Raw genomic sequence first — 23,585 nt, forward strand, 5'->3', positions numbered from 1 at the left:
CCGCCGTCGCGTGGCGTGGCGCGGCGCAGCTTGCTCTCCGTTGCCCGTCGGTGTTGCTGCTGTTGCTTTGCTGTTCCTTCCATACTTCCATTCCATTCGGTCTCGGTCGGCCCGATAGTCGCAGCCAAACCGTTGTGTGTAACGCGTCACGCTAGTGCAAGGAACCGCCGCTTGTGAAGGAATTCAGTGCGCCTGCCAACGTCAGTCCTCCGCCGGTCCTCCGCCGCCCCATCCAGGCCGTCCAGGACCTCTGGAATACTCATCGCCGTCCACGAAGCCGACGCCGCCGACGAGTACAGGTTAGTCGCAGGCTGACGTTGCGGCAGACCCGGGCCGGGGTTTTGACAGCGCGTAGCCGGCCGCCGGGCAGGCCAGCCTTCAGGGCCTCCAGGGCCTCCAGGACCTAACGGGCCTACGTCACAGGCATCGGCAGCGCGGCAGGGCGCTAAGTTTACGAGGCCGGCTGCGTCCCCGTCCTGCCTGCCCTGCGTCGTGGCTGCACCGGAGGATGCTTTGTCGTTTTGGGTTTTGGGTGGGGTCGGGGAGCTGGGTAGAGTATCGGCTCGGGGATCCAGCACCGCTCCAGCCGCTCCAGCCACGGCCCCAGCCCACGGGATACCGGTCAAGAGGAAAGAGAGGGGAGGGGCCTCGGAGGGCTTCCGCGTGGTGGTGGTGAAGGGCGCAAGGGCGGTGTGTCAGTGACGTTGAAGTTTCGCCAGGATCCACGACGCGCAAGGAGATGGCTGGCGTGGCTTGCGCCCCGAGTGTGGGCCCACACTGTGGGGCAGGGCAGGGCCGAAAGCCCACGCACTCACTGTGTCTCTCTCGCACTCATGGGGCGTGAGAGAGACAGAACACCGTTCAGCCTCCTCCCGGCAGCGAAGGGCTCGTAAGCCCCTTCACACTCACCCTTCGCTCCCTCCCTTCCAGTCTGACTCACCCGAGGGGGAGGGGGAGCTGCAGTCCGCGAGCCGCGAGCGTGTGCAGACCTGCAGACTTGATCCTCTCATCCTCCCCCCGGCCCGGCCCGGCCCGGTCCGGCTCCACCCCGAATCTCGAGACTCGAAACGCGGCTACGCTGGGGTTTGTGGAGTGTCTCCGCCTTTGTCTCGCCGCCTTTGTCTCGCAGCCGTTTTCAGTGGAGCGAACAGCGAGCCCGGAATGCCATCGCGCAAACGATGCCCCAATTAATTAAGGATGCTCCGTTCCGTCCTTTCCCCCCTTCCTTCTTCCTCCTTCCTCTTTCCGGCCTTCCGGTCGACTCTAATTCCCGGACTCGGCTGCTCCCCCTGGTCCCCCTGGTCCCCTGCCCGGGGCTGGGCCGCGCACCTCTACGCACCTGCCCGTCGATGCCCGCTGACGCCCCCCCCCCCCCCCCCGGGCGCGTCGTCGAACGTCGAACTGGCGATAAGCCCAGACATCCGCCGTTGTCTGTACACAACACAGTGCCGGCGCTGGCGCGCTGCCTGCGCGGCATATTGATGGTGACGCATACCCGAGGGCTTGCCGCGGCTTGCCGAGGACCCGGGGCGTAGCGCGGCAGCGGCGTTACGTGGCGGGCCCAAGGGATGGCTTTGGTCGGGACCGATCGGGCGTTGGTTCTGGTGATGTCACCGAAGGGCGACCGGACAGGCCGGCCACGCCCTGGCCGCCTGAGTCACAGGGCGCTGCGCAGCGCTGCGACATGCCAGGGCCGGCGAAGGGTGAAAGGGTGGATGGGGATAACGAAGGACTGAATCATCGGCTCGACAGTGCTTGGCGCTCGTGACGTCACACTCCCTGCAGGACTGCGAGCGGAGCGGTCGATTGGACGAAGCCTCCGGCCCTGAGAGCGTGTGCTCCCGCTGGCTGATGTGCCTGGTGCACCCTTCGCTCAGCTCGGCGCCCTTTCTGCGGATCGGTGGTTTGCGGCTGGCTACGCCAATGGCTGGAGCGGTGCACCCTTCACTGCCGCCGGCCCGCCCCACCCCGCCGCCATGCGCCGGCCGGCCCGTCCGAGGGGAGGACGGCGGGGAGGGTCTTTGTGTGCTCGCCGCCCCAGCCGCCTCGCCCTCCCCATCGCCGCCGCGGGCTAATGGTACACATACGCAGTGCGGAGCTGGGGCTGCGGAGGCGCTGTGCAGTTTGTGGTTGTCAGACGTCATGACTGGGGACTGGGTGCCACCGGAATGCCAGTTTTTCAGTCCTCCGCTGTCTTCCCCGCTGGCGTGCTGGCGGTGACCTCACCGGGGGCTGGACCTCCACGCCGCCGTCGTCGTGCCATTGCCCCGCTGTTCGTCATCGAGGCCGTGCCGCCGCGCCGCGGCCGTTGCGACCGCCGTCGGGCTGCGGCCGCTACGGGCGCCCCGATGACTCAGAGGACCCGCGCACCCCGCGCCACGCCACGCACCGGACCGGCTCGGCTCGGCTCCGCGCGCCCGGTTCCGGCTCGGCTCAAATCTGTGGCCGGCTCAGCTCGGCTTGGCGCCCCGCCCCGCCTTCATTGTCTCCTCGTTGCATTGGCACTTTGTCAGTCTGACCGGACCCGGGTCAGAAGGAAGAGGGGAGGGGCGGGGCGCGGCGCGTCAACGCGCTGCCCGCCGGGCGGGGCAGGGCGGGGACAGATTGCTGGCTCGCTTGAAAAAGGCTCGCTGCTTTTCCACTCGCACCATCTGAGTGCCGAAGGCGACGCGACTCCAAAGCGTTTCCACACCCAACCAGATACTGTACTGGCAGGGGTGCGAGAGAGACAGCGACAACGCAGTCGCCAGCAATCGCTCTATCGGCTGCACCTCGCGGCGTGTCGGAGGTGTCGCCTGTAGTGCCACACTGGCGCGAGAGAGACAGACAGAGCGACGAATCGTCTTCCCTCGGAATCGGTCTGAACTCTGAGTCGAGCGCTGTGTCGAGACGTGCCGCTGACGCCGGCTTCCAGTGTATGGCCCTTCCCTCGCGGACGGGGACGACGGGGACGTCCTGGTTGCCCCGCGGTTAGGGACGGCCCCCGGCACGCCATCTGGTGGACGAAAGTACGTCTGGGGCCTTACGGCGCTCGGCCCGACCGGGCAGGGCAGGCAGGGCGGGCAGGGCAAGCTGGGCGCCCCTCCAGGAGCCGCCGCCCCGCCCCCGCCCCGCGCAGCGCGACGTACACCAACGACGCGCCGCGGCGCCGCCACATGTGTGCTCCGCGCTCCTACAAGACTGCGTGCCGCGCGGTGCCGCGCGCACAGTGCGCACCGAGCCGTATGTCATCCGGGGACGCGATGGCGCGGTGGCGGGGCGCGACGCCGCGGAGGGCACCCGGCCGGGCAGAGCCGCGCGGCGAAAGGAGAAAATGAAGGAGGGAAGAAGACAAGAAGAGAGCCGTGACGACGATCGCTACCCTCATGCATTAGTCAGGCGGCCCCGCTTTCACCCCGCCGTCCCCGTCGACTGTCACCCCGTCCTTCCGGCGCCGTCGCTTCCGCCGACTTGTGTGCGAACTGCGAACGCTTTGTCGCTGCATTTCCGAAGGGGCGTCGTCGCCGTCGTTCCGCTGCAGGCGTCTGCACTCCGCCACGCCCTCGGACTCCTCCGCGTCCTTCGCGGTGGTCATGGCAACGTCCTGCGAGTCCTTGGCGGGCTTTTCCTTTCTGGGCACCTGCCGCCTCGTCACCGCCGCCTTGTCACTGCCGCCAATTTCTGTCGCGTCCAGGAATCGCGGCGAAAGTGCACGGCACTGTGAATACTGCTACACTGTCTTGAAGGGTTTAGCCCGGTTCCGCCGGTCTGGCAGTGCCCCGGTGTTCCACCGCCTTGCCGCCCCGCACGGGCCTGCATCCTTGACACCCGGTGTCGGCCCCGTCCAATTTGTCATCTCGATCGCCGAGTCAGCAAGCCTGCCCATGGACTCGCCATGACTCGCCGAGCGGTAGTTCATGACCTGCCTGTCCTACACTGTACCTACGACTCCCCTCCCTCCCCTCATATTCCTTTCGAGTAACAAGGTTGTTCTAGCCGTGCGCCGCGCTGCGCCCGCCTGATGGGGTTGTGACGTCACCTCCCTGGAGAAGGCGTGGCCTTATATACCCGCCGTATGGTCATACTCACTCGCCGCCTCTGCACTGCAAAAACCAAAGTTTGCCCAAATCGACCTTAATTTCGTCAATTTCCTTTGAAATATCATTTTGACTAAGACTGCCCCATGAATTTTTCACTAGGACTTACCATCCAATAAATTACCAAAACTAACAGATACTAGATCCTGTTTTACTGTGTACGAGAAATAATCACCGCGTCAGGATCGGAGCAAGGCGCGAATAGATTCCGGAGTGTTCCCCTGCTCGTTAGATTGAATGCGGGCCGACTTGTTTGGTTTGCCTAATTGCGGGCACGCGCGTCCAGGGCGAGTTTTTTTAAATTTTTATTTTCGAGGCTCACTGGGGTGGAAAAGGTAACTCCCCATGAATCACACACACCTCGTGGGCGGTGCTTCTTGCACCCGGCTTATCTAGCGGCCTTCTAATTGGCCCAACGCGTCTATCTCTCCGTTCCGTGTTCCTCGGTGTTCCTCGCCCCGTCGCGGTTCTCGTTCTCATTTTTGCAGTGGTGTGTAATTGCTGCAGCGCAGTCGGTATTCGGCCTGGCTGGCTGGCTGGCCTGCCTCGCGGGGGGTCTGGGCGGCACGTGTGTGTTGTTGGCCGCCGGCTGGACGCGGGTCCGCGGGTTCGAACCCCCGTCAGTGCAGCACTTTTGCAGTGGCGGTTCACCTCACCGGGAATCCGCGAGCGCCGTTTTGTCATGTTTGCGGCATCCCCACTGGGATTCCCCGGGCAGCCCATGCGTGCGGCGCCCTGCCGAGGGTCGCGCCTCGCTGCAGACCGGTACCGTGCCACTATAAAATTTAATTTTTCGGTGGTGCTTGTGGCAAATACGCACTCGGCCATCGGTCACGTGACCGCACGGCGCCGCGCTCCGCTGCGCTCGGCCACACTCGCAAGTACTTCCGGTAGTAGTACGTAGTGCCGTGCCGGTCCGGTCCGCCCGGCGCGGCGGAGGAGAGGAGAGCCCCGCGGTGCTCGCGAGGAGGCCGACGAGGAGGCCGGGAGGCAGGGCCTTTAATTTGTCTCACTTGGACTCCGATGCCGCGAGCCGCACCGCGCCGAGACGGCCAGGCAGGCGCCACGCACGGCCAGGCCCTTAATGAGTTGAGCGTGCCGCCCCGCCCCGCCCCGCCCCGCCCCGCCCCGCCCCCCCCGCCCCGCCCCGCCCCGCCCCCGGCCTAGCGCCATCGCTCGCGCCGAACCGAACGCCGCCAAGGAGCGCGGTGCATGTTCCTCATTGTCGGTTTGACGGATTGGCCCTGCAGACCGATTCCGAACAGGCGGCTTTATCGTTGTCTCTCTCGCGCCCCTCCGGGTGCCCCACCTGCGCGCCGCGAGTGCGAGAGAGACAGCGCGCCCCGCATGCAGAACGCGCGGATTAAAGGCGCCGTTGGCTCGGCGAGCGCGTTTCCAATTAAGGCGACGATAAGCATCGGATGGGCCGGACCGGAATCTCGCGGCACATCGCTCTCTCTCGCACTCGTGGGTCGGGCCGGGGGTGCGACGGAGACAGCGATGCCTGGGGATGTTATTAGCAGCGAGCACGGCCTGCCTAGCCTAGTGGTCCAGCTCCATGGCCTCCTCCGGCACCGACAGCCTTCTCACGGCACACTGCTGCACTGCACCCCCTTTCCCCCCGCCGCTCCAGCGCGTCATATTTTCTCCAGCCTCGCTCCCCTTGTCCAGCCTTGTCCAGCCTTCCTTGTAGGTCCAGTGGTCCAGTGGGGTCCGCGAGTCCGAGTGGCGGACTCCGCGGCCCTCGTGCCGGCTTAGCTGCGACCCGGCTTCGGTCCCAACTTGGGCCAACCCGGCATTCCAGGCTCCGCTCCAGGCTGAGCCTCGGCTTGGGCTCCAGCCGGACTCCAGTCGGTTCGGTTCCCAGGTCGCGGGCCTGCCACCGGACGCCCTTGCAGGAACGTATTTGGGCGGCCGGCGGGGCCGGGTGTCGCGTGGCGCGACTGGGTACCGATGGGGTCCGGTGTGACGGGGCGGGGCGGGGCGGGGCGGGGCGGGGCGGGGCGGGGCGGCGAGGAGGTTCGCGTCGCAGTGCGATGCGGTGCGCGGTGCGCAGGTTATGTTCGTACATGGCGCTGTGGCGGCCGGTGCGCGCTGCGCTACGCCGCCGTGGCCTCGCGGTCAAGTCCCATCCCATCCCGCTCAGACGTTGCCTTGTAATGCGGTCGTGCCGAGACGAAGACGCTCTGATCGTGTCACAGTGTCGCCGCTTCCTCGCTCTGTCCGTCCGAGCCGCGATATTTGCGCCGTTTGGTCGTTTTTGTCGCGAGCCTTGCACAAACAAACCGGAGCGGACAGCCAGCTTGCTTCGCGGGCTTCGCGGTGACGCAGCGCCGCGGCAGTGTAAACAGCTGTATACGTGTCTAAAGTGGGACAGACTGCTAGGCGCGGCGCGGCCATAGCTCGGGGGTGCGAGCGTTTCGCCGCGTCTGGTTCTCCGTTGCCATTCCGCTGTTCTAGTGCACTGCGATACAGCGCATGCAGGGAAGTGGGTTGGCGAACTGGCTGCGAAGCGAGCCGCTTTTTGTCTGTTGGCTGCTGTATCGGCACAACCACAGCCTCATGCTGTGGACCGGCAGCCTCCCCTGCAGTCTGTCTCTCTCGCACTCGTTGGGCTTTCCGCGGGGGTGCGAGAGAGACAGCGACGAGGGAGCTGCTCGGAATGAAGCTGCCGGCCGTGTCGTCTCTGCTGGTCTCCTCTCCGGAGCCTCTCTGGCGCGCGCCATCGCCGCGCCTCCCCCGCCCCGCCCCGCCCCGCCCCGCCGGCGAGCACGGGGAGGCTCAGGGCGTTGGCGAGGAGGGCGTTGACTGCGCCGCGTCTCACCCCACTTGCTGCGCCGCGCTGCAGAGCGATTCCGGACACCGCGTTGGTCGCTCTGTCCCTCTCGCACTCGCGGGGCGTGGCGGCCTCGCGTGGACGCGCGAGAGAGACGGCTGCGCCGCGCTCGCGATTCGCCATTGCCGAGGCTGGCCGAGGCCCGCCCGCCCGCGCGCCGTGCGATCACGCCACGCTCGACGCCACGCATGCAATGGCGCGCTGATTTCGCTAAAAGCAACGCGAAGCAAGGCGAAGCAGGGCGGGCTTAATTTCGCGTCCGAGCTGCGCGTCGCTCTGTCTCTCTCGCACTCGCACGGCGTCCCGGCCGCCGAGGGAAACAAGCGGGATTCGCGCGGACAGGTAGACAAGAGCACGCGGTCCTCAATTACCCGGGCGTCAAGCCTCGTGGGCGTCCTGGGCCCGGCGGGCGGGGCGGGGCGGGCTCAGGTGACGAAGTTTAGCGGTGTACGTCTGGCGCGAGTACACTCAGAGTAACTCGTCCCTCAAACCCAATTTCCGATCTCTGTCGCCCCACGGGGTGCACGGGCCGCGCCGAGCGATGCTGAAGTCTAATTTCCGTGCCGTGTCACCCTGGAAGGCCTGGGAGGCCTCGAAGGCGATCCGCTGGCGCTTTGAAAAGACTGCGCATCGGGAGCGCCCCCTCCACGCCACCGCCCATGGCCCGACCGTCGCCCGGCCCGCCCGCGGGGATCCTCCGCGGATTATTTCGAAGCAATTCGGCGCTGCAGCCCGCCGAGCACTGCAGCGCCAAGGCAGCGCCGCCCACCGCAGCGTTTACTGCCGCCATCGGCGTCCATCGGCGTCCATCGGTCGGCCGCGTGGGTTAATCCCTGATCCCGGCCAAGCAGGGCCTCGTTAAGTCCGCACCAAATTGAGGCGTCGTCGTCGACCTGCGCGCCGTTGCGGACGACTCGTCGCGGCGCGGACTTTCTCCCCCCGGAGGCCCTCGCCGTCTAGGAAGTCCCCCAGGACGCCGTCAGAAGGGAGGCGGTGTTGGGGCCGCCGTCTCATTTCCTTTTCAATCTGGTGCCTTTTTTCCGCCATGTCGAACACAGCGCGATATGCAGGCAGACCGAGCAGCCAGCCCGAGCCGCGGCGGCGCCTGGCGGACGCGGTGCGCTAACGCGGACTAACGCAGTGCGCGCCGCGGAACTTGTTCCGTTCTGTTGCCTTTGTGGGCACCGCGCGGCCCCGGCCTCGCCCCGCCCCGCCCCGCCCCGCCTCACCCCGGCCTGGATACAGTGCCGTCGAGTACTGGAAAAATAAGGTTCATCAAAGCTCAGAGCACGGAAGCCAGATGATACGTTTTCATAAAGTGTCCGGGGGAAAAATACTCTGTAGGGGTGTCTCGTCAGCGTGTTTTGAAGTCAAAGTGAAGTTTCCGCCGCGTGCCGCGTGGCGTGCCACGTGGCGTGTGCACAGTGTGGCTGCTCCTTTTCATTCCGCCCCGTCAAAATACCGCAAGACGACGGGGCCGCCGATCATGACTTGCGAGGTGCGAGGGCGTGCGGTCCACTCCGCTCTGCACGGTGTGGCCCAAGCCGGTGGCGCGTTGAAAGGACGACCTCGGACCGCCGACCTGCAGTCGCTCTGTCTCTCTCGCACTCGTGGGGCGTCGCGTCGGGGCGCGAGAGAGACAGAGCGAATGGGAGAACAAGAGCGCGCCTTGCGAAACCTGCCCTCGCGACCCTCGAGCAGGCCGAGGCAAAGGCAGACACAGGGCGGGAAAGGGCACCGCACTGTGAGGCGGGCCGAGGCCGGCGAGGCACGAGGGACCCAAAGCAGCCCCCCTCCCCCCTGTTTTTTCACGACGTTGCCTATTACGTTCGAAGACGCCTTTGTCGAACCTCTGGGCCCTCCGCTGCTGCCTTGCTGCGTCTCTGAGGGGCACTGCTTTGAAGAGAAGGGCGTCTCATGAATTTGCCACTTGCAATTTAATTTTGCGGGGTCCTGGCTCCGTGGAGAGCCGTCTCTGCGGGGCTACTCATACAGTAACCATGGCGACGCAGGCCTGCCTGCCTGTCTGTCTGTCTGTCTGTCTGTCTGTCTGTCTGTCTGGCGTGAAATATCTCTGTGTCGTGAGCCTTTTGTTTTCGGGCCGTCCGTGAAGTCACCCTGCCTCCTATACGGCGCGTCGACGACCCTTGGCGCTCCGCGACCCGAGGGGAATGACTAAAGAAATGATCCGCCAAAAATACCGTGTCAAATTTCCACCTAATAGTTTAAATTTTGGCATAGAGTTCAAATTTTGACGTAGCGCTTAAATTTTTGCCTAGAGTTTAAATTTTGACCTAGAATTTACATTTTGACCTAGAGTTTTAATTCTTGACCTGGGTTTAAATTTTGACCTAGAGCTTTGCCCATCTCAAAATTGACCCCGCTCTGTGTCTCGCACCAGAGCGAGCGAGACAGGGCGACGAACAGGGGGTCCGCAATCAGCCAGCTGGATGCTTGCACAATTTGTTGTCGGTCGTGTAGTAGCGGTGCGCTACGGTTCCCATAGCTCGTGCGAGGCGAGGGTGAGAGGGACGCCTCGATAGCATCTCGCCCGGCCGGCCGGCCCCGCCAGGACCAGCCAGGACCCGCTAAGGGAATCCTCGCACCTCCAGACTTCAAAGAAAGAAACCAGCCAGTGGTGCCAAATCCGTTTCCAACTAATCCTATCACTCGTTATCTTTTTCTATGTTGCTAAAATTAGTGAAAGAAGACCCTGCTTTTATCTGGAGAGTTGCTCTTTTTTCGAACCGCGGCTCCGTGACAACAGTCTGACACGGCGCCATTAGCTAAATTGCCCCATCTGAGGGTGACACTGTGACAGTGTGGCGGACTGCGCGGGCCGCGTGCGAAGCGCCAAGCGCGCGGCCGGTGAAAAGGAGGCCGCGTGCGAATAACGTCCGAACGGCCAAACGGCGTGCTGACCCCGCCGCGGCCCCATCTGCTGCTTCTTCGTGTGATTGGGGAGGGGGCCTGGCGGTTCGGGCCACGGCGGGCCGCGCCTCGGATGCACAACAACGTCAACTAATGGTGGAGCGACCTGAATGACACGGGGGGGCAGGTGGTCGAACGAACGGCCGGAACTACGGCCGCCCTGTTGTTTCGTGTTCCAGTTAGGAGGCATCGGCACCGCGCGGGGAAAACATTGCGGCGAGAATTCACACTTCTAAGTAAATAATGTGGGTCTCTCCTTTTTTTTTGCGCATCACTTTCGGTGTGTTGTTTGCCAGACGTGGCTTTGTCGCTCAAGGCTGGCGCGTGCGCCCAGTGTCCACCTCGTGCTGGGCTCAGTCTTTCACAGTGTGCGCAGCGAGGCGGAGGGATTCTCGGGATTCGTGGCGGGCTTTTTTAAACGCGGGCTGCTGCTGCTCTGGTTGTTGGTGCTTCGCGCTGCCGTTCGGCCACGGTGCTCCACTTGCTGACGGCCTGTGATGACAGAGTGATGACGGCGTCTTTACCGCTACGCGCGGCCGCAGCTAGACGGCGCACTTTTGCGAGGGGCCGGAGTAGGCCACCCGCTCCGATGGCGAGCCCCTGCGCGGCCTACCTCCCAGGCGCTCGGCTCGGCCAGGGGCGAGGGTAGGCCACGCGCTCCACAGGCGAGCCCCACGGTGGCCTACCTGCCCGGCGTCCGGGCAGCGCGGCACCGCCTTTGTCATTGTTTTGTTTGTAGTGTGGCGGACGGTCTCGGTGTCCGTCTGCCGCGCCGCCGCGATTGGCTGGCCCTTGTTGGCTCTGTAAACCCTCGACGGGGCCCTCGATGGGGGCGGCGGGGCGCCGCGTGGCTGATGCCGCGCCACGTGGGAGTCTCCGGTGTCCGCCAGGGCGGCGGCCATTTCGCTCCTCTTATGGAGAGAGTTCTGAGTTCGGGGAACTAATGAGCAGTGTAGGTGCCGTGTGGAGCTGTGCGGAGCGCCGGGCGGGCGGACGGAAGCCTTCGTAATACTCACTCCTTTGAGAAGCATTCTCTCTTTCTGACTGTATTCTTCTCTTTCGCGCGTCAGCGGTGGAGTACTTCCCGCCAGTCACACTCCCCCGCCATACTCCACGGCCGGACAGGCAGGTGCTGGCACTCGCTGGCCGCTGGCGGCGAGGGTTAAGGGGAGACCATCTGGAGGCATCTGCGGCCATCTGGGTGATAAGATGCGCGTGTTGCTGCCAGTGTGGTGGCGCACGGTGCACGTCGACGTGCTTTACTGCGAAACTAATTACCGCCGTCTTCGTCACTCGCCACTCGCGGATTCGGCTTCCATTCTCCTGCTCCGCGTTTAATCCGACTCGCCCCCTGCCCCTGCCCCGACGGGCTGCAGGTCAGTGGCCGTTCCGTACCGGTGGTGCTGGAAGCGTATAGCTGGAGGCCTAGATAGCTGGAAGTCGGACTGGTATGAAAATGGGCAATTTGTTGCTAACGGGCATTATCGCTTTAGCGTCATACGTGACTGGCTGGCCGTCTAACGAGAGGTACGCGGCGGGCGGACGCTTGGACGGACAGACAGACAGACAGACAGACAGACAGACAGACAGACAGACAGAGTTAAGGGTTAAGGCTCTCGGATCGTAGTCCCGCGCGAGACTCATGGAAACCGCAGAGGAATTTGGTGTGCAGGCCGTCGTGCCGAGGCGTGCTGACTGCTTGGAGGGCAGGCGGGGCAGGCGGGGGAGGGGGGAGCTGGTCCCGTCGGTATGCAGAGTTTGAAGGGGCCTGGCGGCGCGGCGGCCCGGCCGTCTGGAGCGAGGTGAGCTTCGCTTCCAGCGCGCCTCCAGCCGTCCAGTCTTCCAGTGCGCACGACGCTGCGCATGCGCTGCCACACGCTGCCAGGCCCGAGGTACGCCGGGTACGCCGCGGTGTGTGTAATGGTCTAAACATAGCCTCGCCGTCGACGCGGCCAAACAATGCCGGGCTAGTTGGCCGGGGCGGCCGCGCCTGTAAGTCGCCCGGAGACTCTCGGCAGGTACGCGGCTCTGGCGGTTCTGGCCAATGATAGCAAAGGGTTTGTCTGGCGTGCCTCTTTGGGGCGTTTATCGCGCCGGGCCTTTTGGGGGGCCTGGCACGCACGGCACGGCATGTCCTATCTCGGTCATCCCGACTGGCCAGGTGATTCAGTAGAATCCGCCCCATGAGTAACCAAGCGTGTGCCCTTTACGCGGCACATCCTGCCTGCCCCCACTCCTTAAAACAAAAACAACAACAACAACAACAACAACAACGGCAGTCAGGTGTGCGAATCGGCAGTCATGATTTTACACTGCAAAAAATATGTATACTGTCGAATGGACGAGTCGTAGTTTGAATGGACCCTTTTAAAACGCAGTCCTCATTGCGTGACTAAGACAACCTCTCCGCGAAATCGGTGTCTTCGTTGCGGAATCGAACTTGCGTGTCGCGGATTCAAGGGAGTGGGTTTGGCCCGCGCCGAGTGCCCATCTTCGCCGGAGTTGCGTCCCTGCACAGTGCCAGCACGGCTCCCTGGCCCGACCGCAAGACGCAGTCGTTTTGGACCTTTGGGCGCGCTGCGGGGCTGGTTATGTCGTCCTGTAATCGCGCTTGGGCCTCTGACGGCCTGCGAGCTGTCTCTCTCGCACTCACGGGGCGTGCCGCAGGGGGTGCGAGAGAGACAGAGCGACGAAGCACGGCGACACCGTCCAGATTACGAAGCGGCCACCTTTCCCTTTCTCTGACCATCTGTTGCACCCCTCCCCCCCCCCTGTGTTTGCACTCCTGCACCGGTAGGGCCTGCACCGTCCAAAGGACCAAAGGGCCTGGGCCGCCTGGGCCACCTCGCCGCTTGACTGCCTCTCAGCCGAGCCACTTTTCCTTTTGTCTCGCTGACTCGCTTGACTTGGCGGGACTTGGCGGGACTTGGCGCACTCCGTCCAGGACCTCTCCAGGACCTCTCCAGGACCTCTCCAGGACCTCTCCAGGAAGGACGAGCCCTTCGCCGCCCCTCCGCTTTCTCCCTCAGGGCGTCCCTTGCAGTGTCGCTGGAGTCCCTCTAACCGTCTCTCTAACCCCTCTCGTCTGAGACCCAGCCTCTGCGCTGTCCCGCGCGTTTCCGTGGAGCCTCTACTTGTCTCGAGTCTCTCTAGATCGCCTTAGATCCTCCCGGAGCCCTAGCTGAGGCCTAGGAGCCCAGGCCCCTCGCATCGGATTAGAGAGGTCACCGCGACCTCGCGGTGTTCTCGGGTATCGCTTTTCGAATCGCCCGCGCACTCTCGAGTTTGTGTCTGTGTGTGGTTACGGTGGCCGGGAAAATAAATGGCGGAATATTCTCCTGGTGTGCCGTGCCGCCGCGCCGCTCGCTCCCGGTGGCGATGTCGTTCCTGTTCCAGGCGTGCAGGCGGCGAGTGTGGTGGGCGTGGGCCGGCCGGGTATTTTGCGACGCGGCACCGCGCGGCACGCCGCCGTACAGTAGGCCGCCCCGCCCCGCCCCGCCGGAACAACGCCGCAACGTCCGCGGCGATGGGTCCGAGTTGCGCGACTTTACACGGAGAGATAGCCGCCGCCCGACGCTGGGCGCGCTTTGGCGCGCTGGGTGCGCGACTGTGCGCCGCGGCCTGGTCAAAGTCACGGCCTTCCGACAAGGGAATGTTTGTGCAGCCAAGTACCGGCTGCTTATGGCGCGGCCCGCTGCACTGCACCGCCTTGCACAAAGGGGCCGTTTGGGCGGCACCGGCTGCATGGCCAAAGTTGCGTTGGGCCTGTTTTTGGCGTGACATTGAGGCTTCCCTGCTTACTTCGTGCAGCCACCGGCAAAAGCGCTCCGGGTTTGTTCGCTGGATCGCAGTTGGAACCGAGGTTTTGGGGCCTCTTTTTACCAAGTGCGCCTCGTCTACGCCATGGCTACGCCCGTCCCAATGGCCCTAGGCCGCCGATGGCCGTGCCCGACGCGGCCTTTCGGCGGAAACGAGATAAGAGTGACGTCGCCGACGTCCCCCGCTCCCCCAACCACGCCCACATGCTGGCGATTAGCTACGCCGACGGCGATGGCTCACCCCGCGGAGGGAACGCCCTCGTCGTCGTACTCCTCCTCGTCGTCGTCGTCCTCCTCATCGTCGTCGTCCTCGTCGACGGCGTGCTGCTGCTGCGGGTGGTGCGGGCGGACTTTCCTCCAGGCTGCCGGTGGAAAAGTCCCACGACGGCGTCCTGGCGGCACGGCGGCGGCGCCACTGCATCCCCAGTCCCAGTGAGGCGTGCCCGGCGGTGGGAACGCGGAGAAATTCGCGCCGGTTTATCGCCTCACTTCATTCAGCGCGCTCTCTGTCTCTCTCGCGCCGCTACGGGGCGCCCCGCGAGTGCGAGCGAGACGGCGCGAGAGAGCCGCTGCCCTGCACTTGCACGTCGCCTTATCGTTATTCACTTCCAGTTTTTCGCGCTTTCTCTCTCGGCCGGCCGGCTGCCGCCTGCACTGTAGGGCTCCGATTTAATGAGACTTGGCGCTGTTCATGAGTTGAACTCGACTCGCGCCGGACTGCCTGGCTGGTCCGTGCGCCAATTTTGCAGTGGGCCCACAACGAAGCCTTTGCGCTGCCTGGTGTGGCAGACGACCCTTGCCTCCAGCCGAACGCTTTTCGTGTTTTTCTCTTTTATTTCGGTGTCCTGGACCCCGTCCTTCGGAGTGAAACAGTATCCAGGCTGGCTGGCCTGGCTGGGTAGTAGTTCTTCGCGGTGGAGTGGAAGGCGAGTCAGGTCCGCCCGAGTCCGCCGCGACAACAACACTCGGACGCCCACAACTGGCGATGCTCTGCTTTGCCAGGCTTGCCGACGGCTTGCCGTGCCAAAGTGCTTCCTCTGGCGCTGGCGTGCATTGCCCAGCATTGCCTCCGTGGCCAGTGAGTCAGCTGTGAGTCGCTGGTCCAGCTCGGCAAGCGAGTCAAGCCAGAGGCGCGCAAGTTGGGTTGCCTACACTGGCGTCTGCGGGCGTCTGCAGGCCGCAAAGTCCTTAACCCCAACTAGAAGTTTGAGAGCGTGACATTGCTTGCGGGCAGCGGGCTCGAAATGCTTGTTGTTGTTGTTGTTGTTGTTGTTGGCGGTGCCGCGGTTCCAGCCGCTGCTCCAGCGGCGTGCGGTTTATGGAATGTGGAGCGTGTCTCCAGCAATGTGCGGACATCCTCGGCCACCTCGGCCCTCCCACGCGCCTCGCTTGTCTTGGGCCCCCCTTCCCCCTTCCCCCTTTGCCTCGTTCCGCCCCGCCCCGCCCTGGTCTTCCATTGTCCCAGCGGATGGCAACGGATGCGTCCTTTTATCTGTAGCCACCTCACTCTCTCTCTCTCTCACACACACACGCGCATACAAGACAATCAATCTATTTTTTCTTTCCCTTGTTGTGTTAGCCTGAAGTGGGTCCCCGTCCGGCCCGTCGGCCCCTGCTATCGCGTTGTACCTGGATGCGCCCTCCCTGACCCAGACAAGGTCGCAGTGTAGGCACCGACGACGCGCCAGCGGAGTGTTTGGTCTGTGTCGCCGCGCTGCGCCGCTTTCCGCGTCGGTACCTGCACTGTGCACTGCCCGCCTACAGGTGTACCCAGTGTACCCGCGGCGGCAGCGCCAAAGGACATAAACAACTTTGAAATCCTCATTTTTGCCGCGTCCGTTGCTCCCTCGCTAACAAAGCTCGGCACAGTAATGAATCAAACAATTATTAAAGTGGCGCTGACGCGCTGACAGTGTGGATTCCTCTGCGTTTGTTGACTGCGGCCGGCCGGTGATCTACGGAGCGACGCGGGCGGGCCTGGATCATGTTCGTGTTGCTCGTTTTTCCTCCACTAATTCCCCCTTTTTTTGCCTCCACGTCTTCAGAAACACTGCAGCGGCGGCCAGCGGTCCCTGCGAGCGTCGCTCTGCCTCTCTCGCGCCCGCGTGGGGCGCCTCATGAGTGCGAGAGAGACCGAGCGACAAAAAAGCTCTTATTTCGGAATCGCGGCGGCGCGTGCCGAGTAGTGCCGAGCACTGCAGTGTTATCAAGCAGGCTGTCTCGCTCGCACTCGTCCCGACGCCCCATGGGTGCGAGAGAGACAGACAGAGACAGAGATGCGTCTAATGACTAATTACTGCTCGCGCCTAAACGCAACGCAGTGTTCAGTGCAGTGTCGGCGTTTCCTGCTTTACTGCCGCGCTGCTTGGCTGCTCGCAGTCTGGCCGCCCACCCAATCGGACTTTCAAAAAATACACTCCGACATTTGACTGAAAAGACTGAAATTTGGTCGCTGGAGGTCTCTTTCGGCGCCGTTTGCAGTTTTGCTCCAGTCCGGTCCGCCAGTGCGCCGCTTTCCCTGACGGGGCCCGCCGTGCCGCGGGGGCGATGCACCTGGCTAGCCCACGGCTGCAGCGCAGTGCAGCGCTGCGTTGTCGTGCCGTTTTGATAAACAGTACAGTAGTCTCGGGCCGCGCGGCTCGGCCGACTCGCCGGGCTTATCTGGGCGTGTCACTGCGGTGCTGCCGCACTGTAAACTGTGTTAGACCGGCCACTCTGATCCGAGTGAAAGTCCCTCGGCTGTAAATAATGGTTCGAAGGCTGCGGGGGGTATCCCCGTTGTGGGAAGGCGGCGTGTGTGTGTGTGTGTGTGTGGCGTTGTCGCTTTCGGTCCTACGTCAGCCCTGCGTCGTGTTGCTTGCCTTGTCCAGGTGGCCGGTGGCACTACGGTACGCGGCTTTCTCGGGGCTGGCGCTTCTTTGTCTGGCGTGCTGCCTACCTTGGCTCCTTGACTTGCCTTGCGTTTGACCCCGACGCCGGCGAAGCACGTCGAAGTCTCTCCAGTGGCTCGTCACCTCGTCCCGCAGCACGCAGTGCAGGCAGTGCAGGCAGGCAGTGCTCGCGACGCGACATTTCCTGGAGAGCCCCCCTGCTTCGCGGCGTCCGCTTCGCGGTACTGACGAGCACGTCCCTGGCTTGCCTGGAACAGTCTCATCCTGGAACACCAGGAACACCCACCCCACCCGGCAGTCCATTGTCGCAGTCGGCTAAGGCGTTGCAGGAAGCGGCCATTCCTGGTTCCAGGCCGTTCCAAGCCGTTCCAGTGGTTACAGGGGCCTTGCGTTGCCCGGAATGACGCCGGCGGACCACCTCGCCGGCTCTGTCTGTCTCCCTCGCACTCGTGGGGCGTCCCGTGCGGGTGCGAGAGACGGAGCGACGAATCGGCGTGCAGGGGCGGTGGGGCGGGGGGCTGCGCCGCGTTGTGGCTGTGCTGACCCGGAGTGCGAGGTACCCGTCCATGCCAGAGCCAGAGCCACATGGCAGGCCTGGCAGGCCAAGCTGCCATGTATGGATGTACTGCTCCGAGCCATGCCATGCCTCGCCATGCGCCGGTGGCGTCCGAAAGTCTGCAAGTCCGAAAACGCAAAACGCGCTGCCCAGCCGTGACTGGACTGGACGGAGGGACGGAGACGGCAACGGCGCAAGTGTGTCGTGAGCGCCTGCCGCCTGGTCGGCCGCGAACGCGCACATGTCGGCCGTCCGCGGGGCGGAGCCAGGCGGAGCGCGGAGTTCGGACGGAAAGTGTTCCCGATTGAACCTGCTCGATGGTGGCGGCTCGGCTCATCTCGCTGGCGGTCCTGGCGGTCGACGGGGACGTTCCGGACGCGCGGTCCGCGGCCACCCCGCCGAGCGGTGGGGACGGGGAGGGGCCTTCGGCAAGCTGCGGATTATTCGAAACCATGCACTGGTTTGACCGTGGTTGCCTTTGTGTTGTTGCAGAACCATGTCGACCCCCGCACTCAACGAACTCCCGAAGGTGGCCGTCGACCTCAAGAGCCAGCTTGAGGGATTCGACACCAACAACATGAAGCATGCCGTCACCCAGGAGAAGTCGGTGCTTCCCACTGCCGAAGGTAATTGTTACACTTGTTACTTTTAGCTTTGTTCAATCCTTTAAAATTTTATGATTTTTATTCTTTTTGATGCTTGAATTCATATCTTGAAATGTAGCAACCCAATGCCCACCAACAGTTTGCGATGCTGGTCTTATGAGACATCACTATGAAATTTGTGCTGTAACTTTGCGTTTTGTAGATTTTTGGCCAATTATGGATGATGCTCAAAATTTCTGCTGACTGTAGCTGTAGAGTTTGCCAAAGTTTTGTGATTGATCTGTCGGTGTTGCTTACATAGATGTTAAGCAGGAACGGCAACACAACAACCTGATTCAGGATGTGGAGAACTTCAGCCCTGACCGGCTGAAGAGAGCTGCCACTCAGGAGAAATTTGTGCTACCAAATGCACAAGGTACTTAATGCTCTTGCACTGATTTGTGCTCTTAATCCAATTGGAGTGGTCTAAAAATGTTGGTTGCACTGCATGAGTCTTGTACTTCCATGTACTGGCAAAAAAAAAATTGGTTTTCCTAATGAATTTTTCTTTTTAACTACTTTTATGTTTGAGCTTGGTAACACATTGCCTCTGTTTACACTTATTTGTTTTTATCTTTGTGTCACATTGCATGTGAATGAAATTCACTTCTTAACACTGTAAAGCATTTTACTTTAGTTCTGCAACTAGCAATAAATATCACACCAGCACCAGCTAACTCATCCTTTCAGGTGGCTTCTGTGGACGAAAGTTATGGATATTGACAAGATTATCTACAGGACATGCTGTGCAAAATAGATATAACAATTTTATAAAATAAAAATATTTAAACAAAACTACCTATGGAAGAAGAAAATAAATGTTGCATATTCACAGGAAAATGCAATTAACGGGCTGTATTCTCTTTGTAACAATATTAACGTTGTTGATGTGAATGCTGCTAACTTAAAAACTACTTCACTTTGCTTTTAATATTGCCCTATCAGTTTGTTTCAATCTACATGTGAAATGGTAATGGGCTCACTGTTTTTGTAACCAGTCCCATGTTTCTAATAGCATTTGTTTTATTTCTTTCCGTCTAGATCTTGCCACAGAGAAGACCCAGAAGGCCCTCATCGATGGTGTAGAAGCTTTCGACACGAGCAAGCTGAAACCCACAGAAACGCAAGAAAAGAACCTTCTCCCTGACAAAGATGGTAATTTCAAACCAATCCTTTTTATTGAATGATTTTTTCGTATTTTGAAAGCACTTATTATGAAGTATATCAGTGTGCCATACATGTTTATTTTGAATCAGTACAACTTGTCTTCTCAGACAAACAAATTTATATTTTTGGCTTAGTGAATTAGTCTTTGAGTAGCAATTTGAAGTAATTTGTATGAATATTACAAATCCTGCTCTGCTTTTTATCTTGCTAGACTTTCTAGCTTAAATTAAACATACTTTTTGAGCTTTTCCTAAATTTTTATAGGCCCCACTCATTACTCTACCTTCTTTAATTACCATGAAAAATTCTTTGTGCTGACAAGCTTTGCAATTTTTTGTTTATCAGTGTGCCTTTTTGCATGTTTGAGCTGCATGATTTCTTTTGTGTGCTAGTTGTCAAGCAAGAGAAGGATCACCAAAACCTGCTGAATGGTGTCGAACACTTTGATAAGTCATCCATGAAGCACGCCGAAACTCAGGAGAAGAACCCTCTGCCTGACCCTGCAGGTATTATGCTTTAGTGATTTCTCTGCATCTTTTTGACTTGGAATCTGCGTGTTGCCTATGCTTTGCCCAGTTTCCATAGCAACCTTCAAAATGAAAATAGCAAAAACAGTAACAAATTGTTTCTTTGAAATGATTTTCCAAGTGTTAGTGCACCTTAAATGACTTTTGGGCCTGTTTGTTGCAGCCATCGAACAGGAGAAGGGACAGCAGAAGTTGATTGCTGGCATCGAGAACTTCAACCCCAAGTCATTGAAGCACACCGAAACCAAAGAAAAGAACCCCCTGCCTACCAAGGAAGGTAATGTGTCAATTTTTATTCGGACAAAACCTTGCAGTATGAAATCCAATTGAAGTTAATAAATATTTTGTTTTACTTCTACTTGCAGCGATTGCCCAAGAAAAAGGCGCATAAGTAGTTCCGTGAAGCCAGGACGGCCTCCAGCAGCATGCTGGCATGCTTATTGTGCAAGAAGAGAGAAAGCTCAACTGAAAACATTTTTTAAGATTTTGTACTTTTGTCGTAACTTTCTTAAACACTTTGTTTTGCTATAAAATATATCCGGCCGACTTTCTGTAAAGAAATTTCCCTTGCTGTTTTGTTAAGATTTATTGATAGATACATTTAGGCTATTGTTTCTCAGTGCTTCCCAATGAGTCAGTCATTGTAGGCTATCCTACTTTAACCACAATCTTCTATTTGTCTTTACTTTTACCGCTAACTCTAATTTTAAGGAACTACTTTTTATATATGGTAGCGTTGATGAATTTTGTACGAAGCTTCTTTTAGATTTCATATTATTATATTTATTCAGTCATGTTTGCTGTGGCTCATGTCAGCAAAACTGCATAAAAAATTTTCTGGAAAAGCATAGTGATCATTGCTTTGAACTATTCTCTGAATAAAAATAAATTAAAACCCAACATGTACCAAATTTCTGCAACCATTTTTTTCATTTCCTCCTCCTACCACATACCACAAAGAATAACCAATAATTCAATACAATGCTGAGGTCTACTTGGCCAGCATTTTAGAAGAAAGGGAAAATGGAAATCTGCATCATAGGGAAGACCTAAATTCCACAGAGGAAAGGGGGGAGGGAGGGGTCACGGTATCCAATAGGATAAGAAACATGACCGCATGAACACAGCTACTCAGTTGCCGCAGAGTACAAAATGGAGATTGCAGAGGCATTAGCAAAAATGGGGAAAAGTCAAATCTCAGTCGCAGCCAAAACACTGCCTCAACACGCTGATTGGGATGCCTACCTCACAGGTGCTTTCCAGCAGAACAGACGCGCAGCGGCAGGCCGGTCAAAGGCGCCCGGTGGGTAGGCAGCCCAACGTGCATGGCCTCGGGAATACTCCATGCGCTGCTCGCGGCTGGCGTGCGTGGAGTATCGCCGCAGCGAGTAGGTTGGGTTGCCTACCCCGCGGCTCGCGGGCGCTCCAGTGCCGGTCCGGTACAGTCAGGTGCTGCGGATGAAGCAGCGACAGAGAGCGCTTTCACTTGAAAGGCACCGCGGTGCCATCGCGCCATCCCGGGCGAGACGGATAGCCCGGGACTGGTCGGCCCATCCGTGTCATTTGTCTTTGTCCGACCGGCTGCTTTCTCACTCGCGCGTCACGTTGCGACGCGGGCCGCTGGGCCGCTGGTGCGCTGGGGGCGTCCCGTCCAGTCCACGGAAACCCAGCCCAGCCCAGCCCAGCCGCCATTCAAAAGAGTCTCCGTCTCCGTCAGTCACACCGCGCGGCCCCCTGAAGGCAGGCGGTGCGAGAGAGAAAGAGACAGACGGGCGACCGGTAATGGATGGCGTGCAACACCGGCAGGGGGCAGCACTGCAGCACCGGCCGCCGGCACGGCACCCACCGTCTGTCTCTGTCCCTCCTATTGGCCCGGTGTTTTCTGAACACACACTGGACAGGGCATAATGTGACTGCGACTTATGAGGCGCCATTCTTTACAGTGGGTAAACACTGATAGAAGTCGGGGCGTGGCGGGGCGGGGCGCGCGTACAGTCACGCGGGTCAAGTGTCTCAGCAGCTCGCCAATGCCTCCCGATGCTCCGTGATATTTGTGCTCCGTCTCTGAAGCACTGCGGAGCGGTGATGGTCATGGTGTGTTCGCGGCCGGGGCCGACCAATGGCAAAAACCTGAGAGGCAACAATCTCACACTCGCCACGTCGCATTAAAAAAGTAATTATAACCTTATATTCTTGAGGCCGACTCGGCTGCTCATACCGTACGTGATGAAGTGACCATCACCTGTCTCTGTCTGCCTCCCTCCGACGCGGCGCTCCGTTTCCGCGGTTTGCGCTTTGCGCATCGCAGTCGCACACATTATACCCGCCAGATAACTTCCAGAGGGGGGGGGTGTCTTTAGGGAAATGCAGAGAGGCCCGGAGAGGTCGTGGGGTGTGTTCTCGCCATTAGCAGTGAAGTGCTCCACATGCAAATTGTGCCTCTCTCTCACTCCGACGAAAGAGGGAGTCGAAGACATCTGCTGAAGGCCGCTGTAAGCAAGCTGCCCCTCAATTCGTACTTAGACCATTATACAGCACCTAGTTAGCGCGTGCATTGGGAATGGACGGGAAGGAAATGACAGTTTGCCTTTCATTAAGCGAGCCCGTCCGTCTGCGCGAGATTAATCGCCGTGTTTTACGCAAATCATTTCATCGGGACGAACGCGTTTCGTCTGGCCGTGTCTTGGCACGCCTCGCAGTGTGGCAGGCCGGCAGGCGCGGCGACAGGGTTCTCGACCCGCCGCCAGGCTGGCTCAGCACAGTGCTTTCGTCGCTCTATCTCTCTCGCACTCTTGGGGCGTCGCGGAGGGGTGCGAGAGAGACAGGGCGGCGGAGCGCTGTTCGGAGCGTGCCTGGCGGCGGCACCGGACCCTGGACTGGCGCGGCGCGTGCGTGAGCGGTTCAGCTCGCCAGACTTTGGAAAACATCTCTATTCCGCATCACGACACGCCGACACGCTCCGAGCTGAGCGGCGGCCGCGAGCGCAGCGCAGCGCCGCTCCGGGACCTACACTCTACATTTGCTGTTGCAGCAGGAAAGCTCGGGCCGACGGACGCAAGGCGGGGAAAACAATGAATCCTCTCCACCCTCGGGTCTCTACCCCCCAGCCGCTGGGAGACACTTCGGGAGAGACACGTCTGGGCCGCGCGCTGCCGCCAAGCTGCCGCGCAGCGGGATACTGCCCAGAGGTGCGGCCCAAGTCCGCGCCCGATTGAGAAGTCGGCGCCTCTCGTTTCATAAAATCGGGAATTTGATTGCCGAAGTGTCATAAACTCCAGCGATCACGGGTCTATTCCCGGTTAGGACGCCTCGCCACGCAGGCAGGGCCAGGCAGCGCGCGCCGACGCGTCGACCGTCCAATTCCCTTAACGGCGGTTCCCTGCGCGACGTGGCGGCGCGGTCGACGGACAGACGAGGAAAGCGTTTTGGCAGGATGTCAAGCGGCCAGCCCGGCCAGCCGAACCAATATGTGTTGCGGCGGGGCGTGGCGGGGCGTGGCAGCGACAACGGACTGCAACGGACGACGACAGTGATGCCAACTGCGAAACAAGGAACGGTTTTAACGACAAGGTGCGGTGCGACGGCGCGACGCCGTGGCGACTCGCACGGCGACGCCGCGGGAAAAGCTCGGCGCGTGATGCGTCGTTCGAGTGGGCAGGTTGGCTGCCCTGCGCCGCCCTACGCTGCGCCACCGCAAGGAGTCACAGTTCAAGGGGGTTCAACATAAATCCCGGCAAGTTCAGTACTCTGTCCAGGGTGCAGTCAGTCAGTGTCTTAATGGGTGGTCGTAAACGGGCCAAACAGCGCACACCCCGGCACACCCTCAAAACAAACGAAACGAACGCTTTCGAGTCGCGGACCGAGTATTTGTCGATAAAGTGGTACACGGCAGAGCGATATGTGTGTATGTACGGACATACGTACTGGAACGGGGCGCCCTAACATGAACCAGTTCACTCGCAGAGATACAGTGTATGTCTGTGTGCGTGTGTGTGTATGTGTGTGCGGTCCTTGTACCCGTTCCCTACACCGGCCAGTTCGACGATGTTCCAGCTGCCAATATGTCATAAAGACCCGCATATAAATGGGACGTACTCACACACACACACACACACACACACTCACAAGGGCGTATCGGT

At 60.3% G+C, this 23,585-nt stretch overlaps 1 protein-coding gene across 4 annotated transcripts; it reads left to right on the top strand.

Moving 5' to 3' along the window:
- The first annotated feature begins 23 nt into the window (after nucleotides 1–23).
- On the top strand, nucleotides 24–20,357 carry LOC117652421 (thymosin beta). Of its 4 annotated transcripts, XM_034397316.1 has the most exons (7): nucleotides 26–299; nucleotides 17,601–17,734; nucleotides 18,015–18,128; nucleotides 18,794–18,907; nucleotides 19,312–19,425; nucleotides 19,610–19,723; nucleotides 19,812–20,357. In XM_034397316.1, the coding sequence occupies exons 2-7, from the start codon at nucleotides 17,605–17,607 to the stop codon at nucleotides 19,835–19,837; spliced, it is 612 nt and encodes a 203-aa protein (XP_034253207.1). In that variant the 5' UTR covers nucleotides 26–299; nucleotides 17,601–17,604; the 3' UTR covers nucleotides 19,838–20,357. The 4 variants fall into 4 exon arrangements, with proteins under 4 accessions (XP_034253209.1, XP_034253207.1, XP_034253210.1 ...); XM_034397318.1 differs by lacking the exon at nucleotides 19,312–19,425 and having other exon boundaries at nucleotides 24–299; XM_034397317.1 differs by lacking the exon at nucleotides 18,015–18,128 and having other exon boundaries at nucleotides 29–299.
- Nucleotides 20,358–23,585: the final 3,228 nt, after the last annotated feature.

This window comes from Thrips palmi, unplaced genomic scaffold (genome assembly GCF_012932325.1).
Source record: "Thrips palmi isolate BJ-2018 unplaced genomic scaffold, TpBJ-2018v1 HiC_scaffold_7, whole genome shotgun sequence".
Classification (NCBI taxonomy): domain Eukaryota; kingdom Metazoa; phylum Arthropoda; class Insecta; order Thysanoptera; family Thripidae; genus Thrips; species Thrips palmi.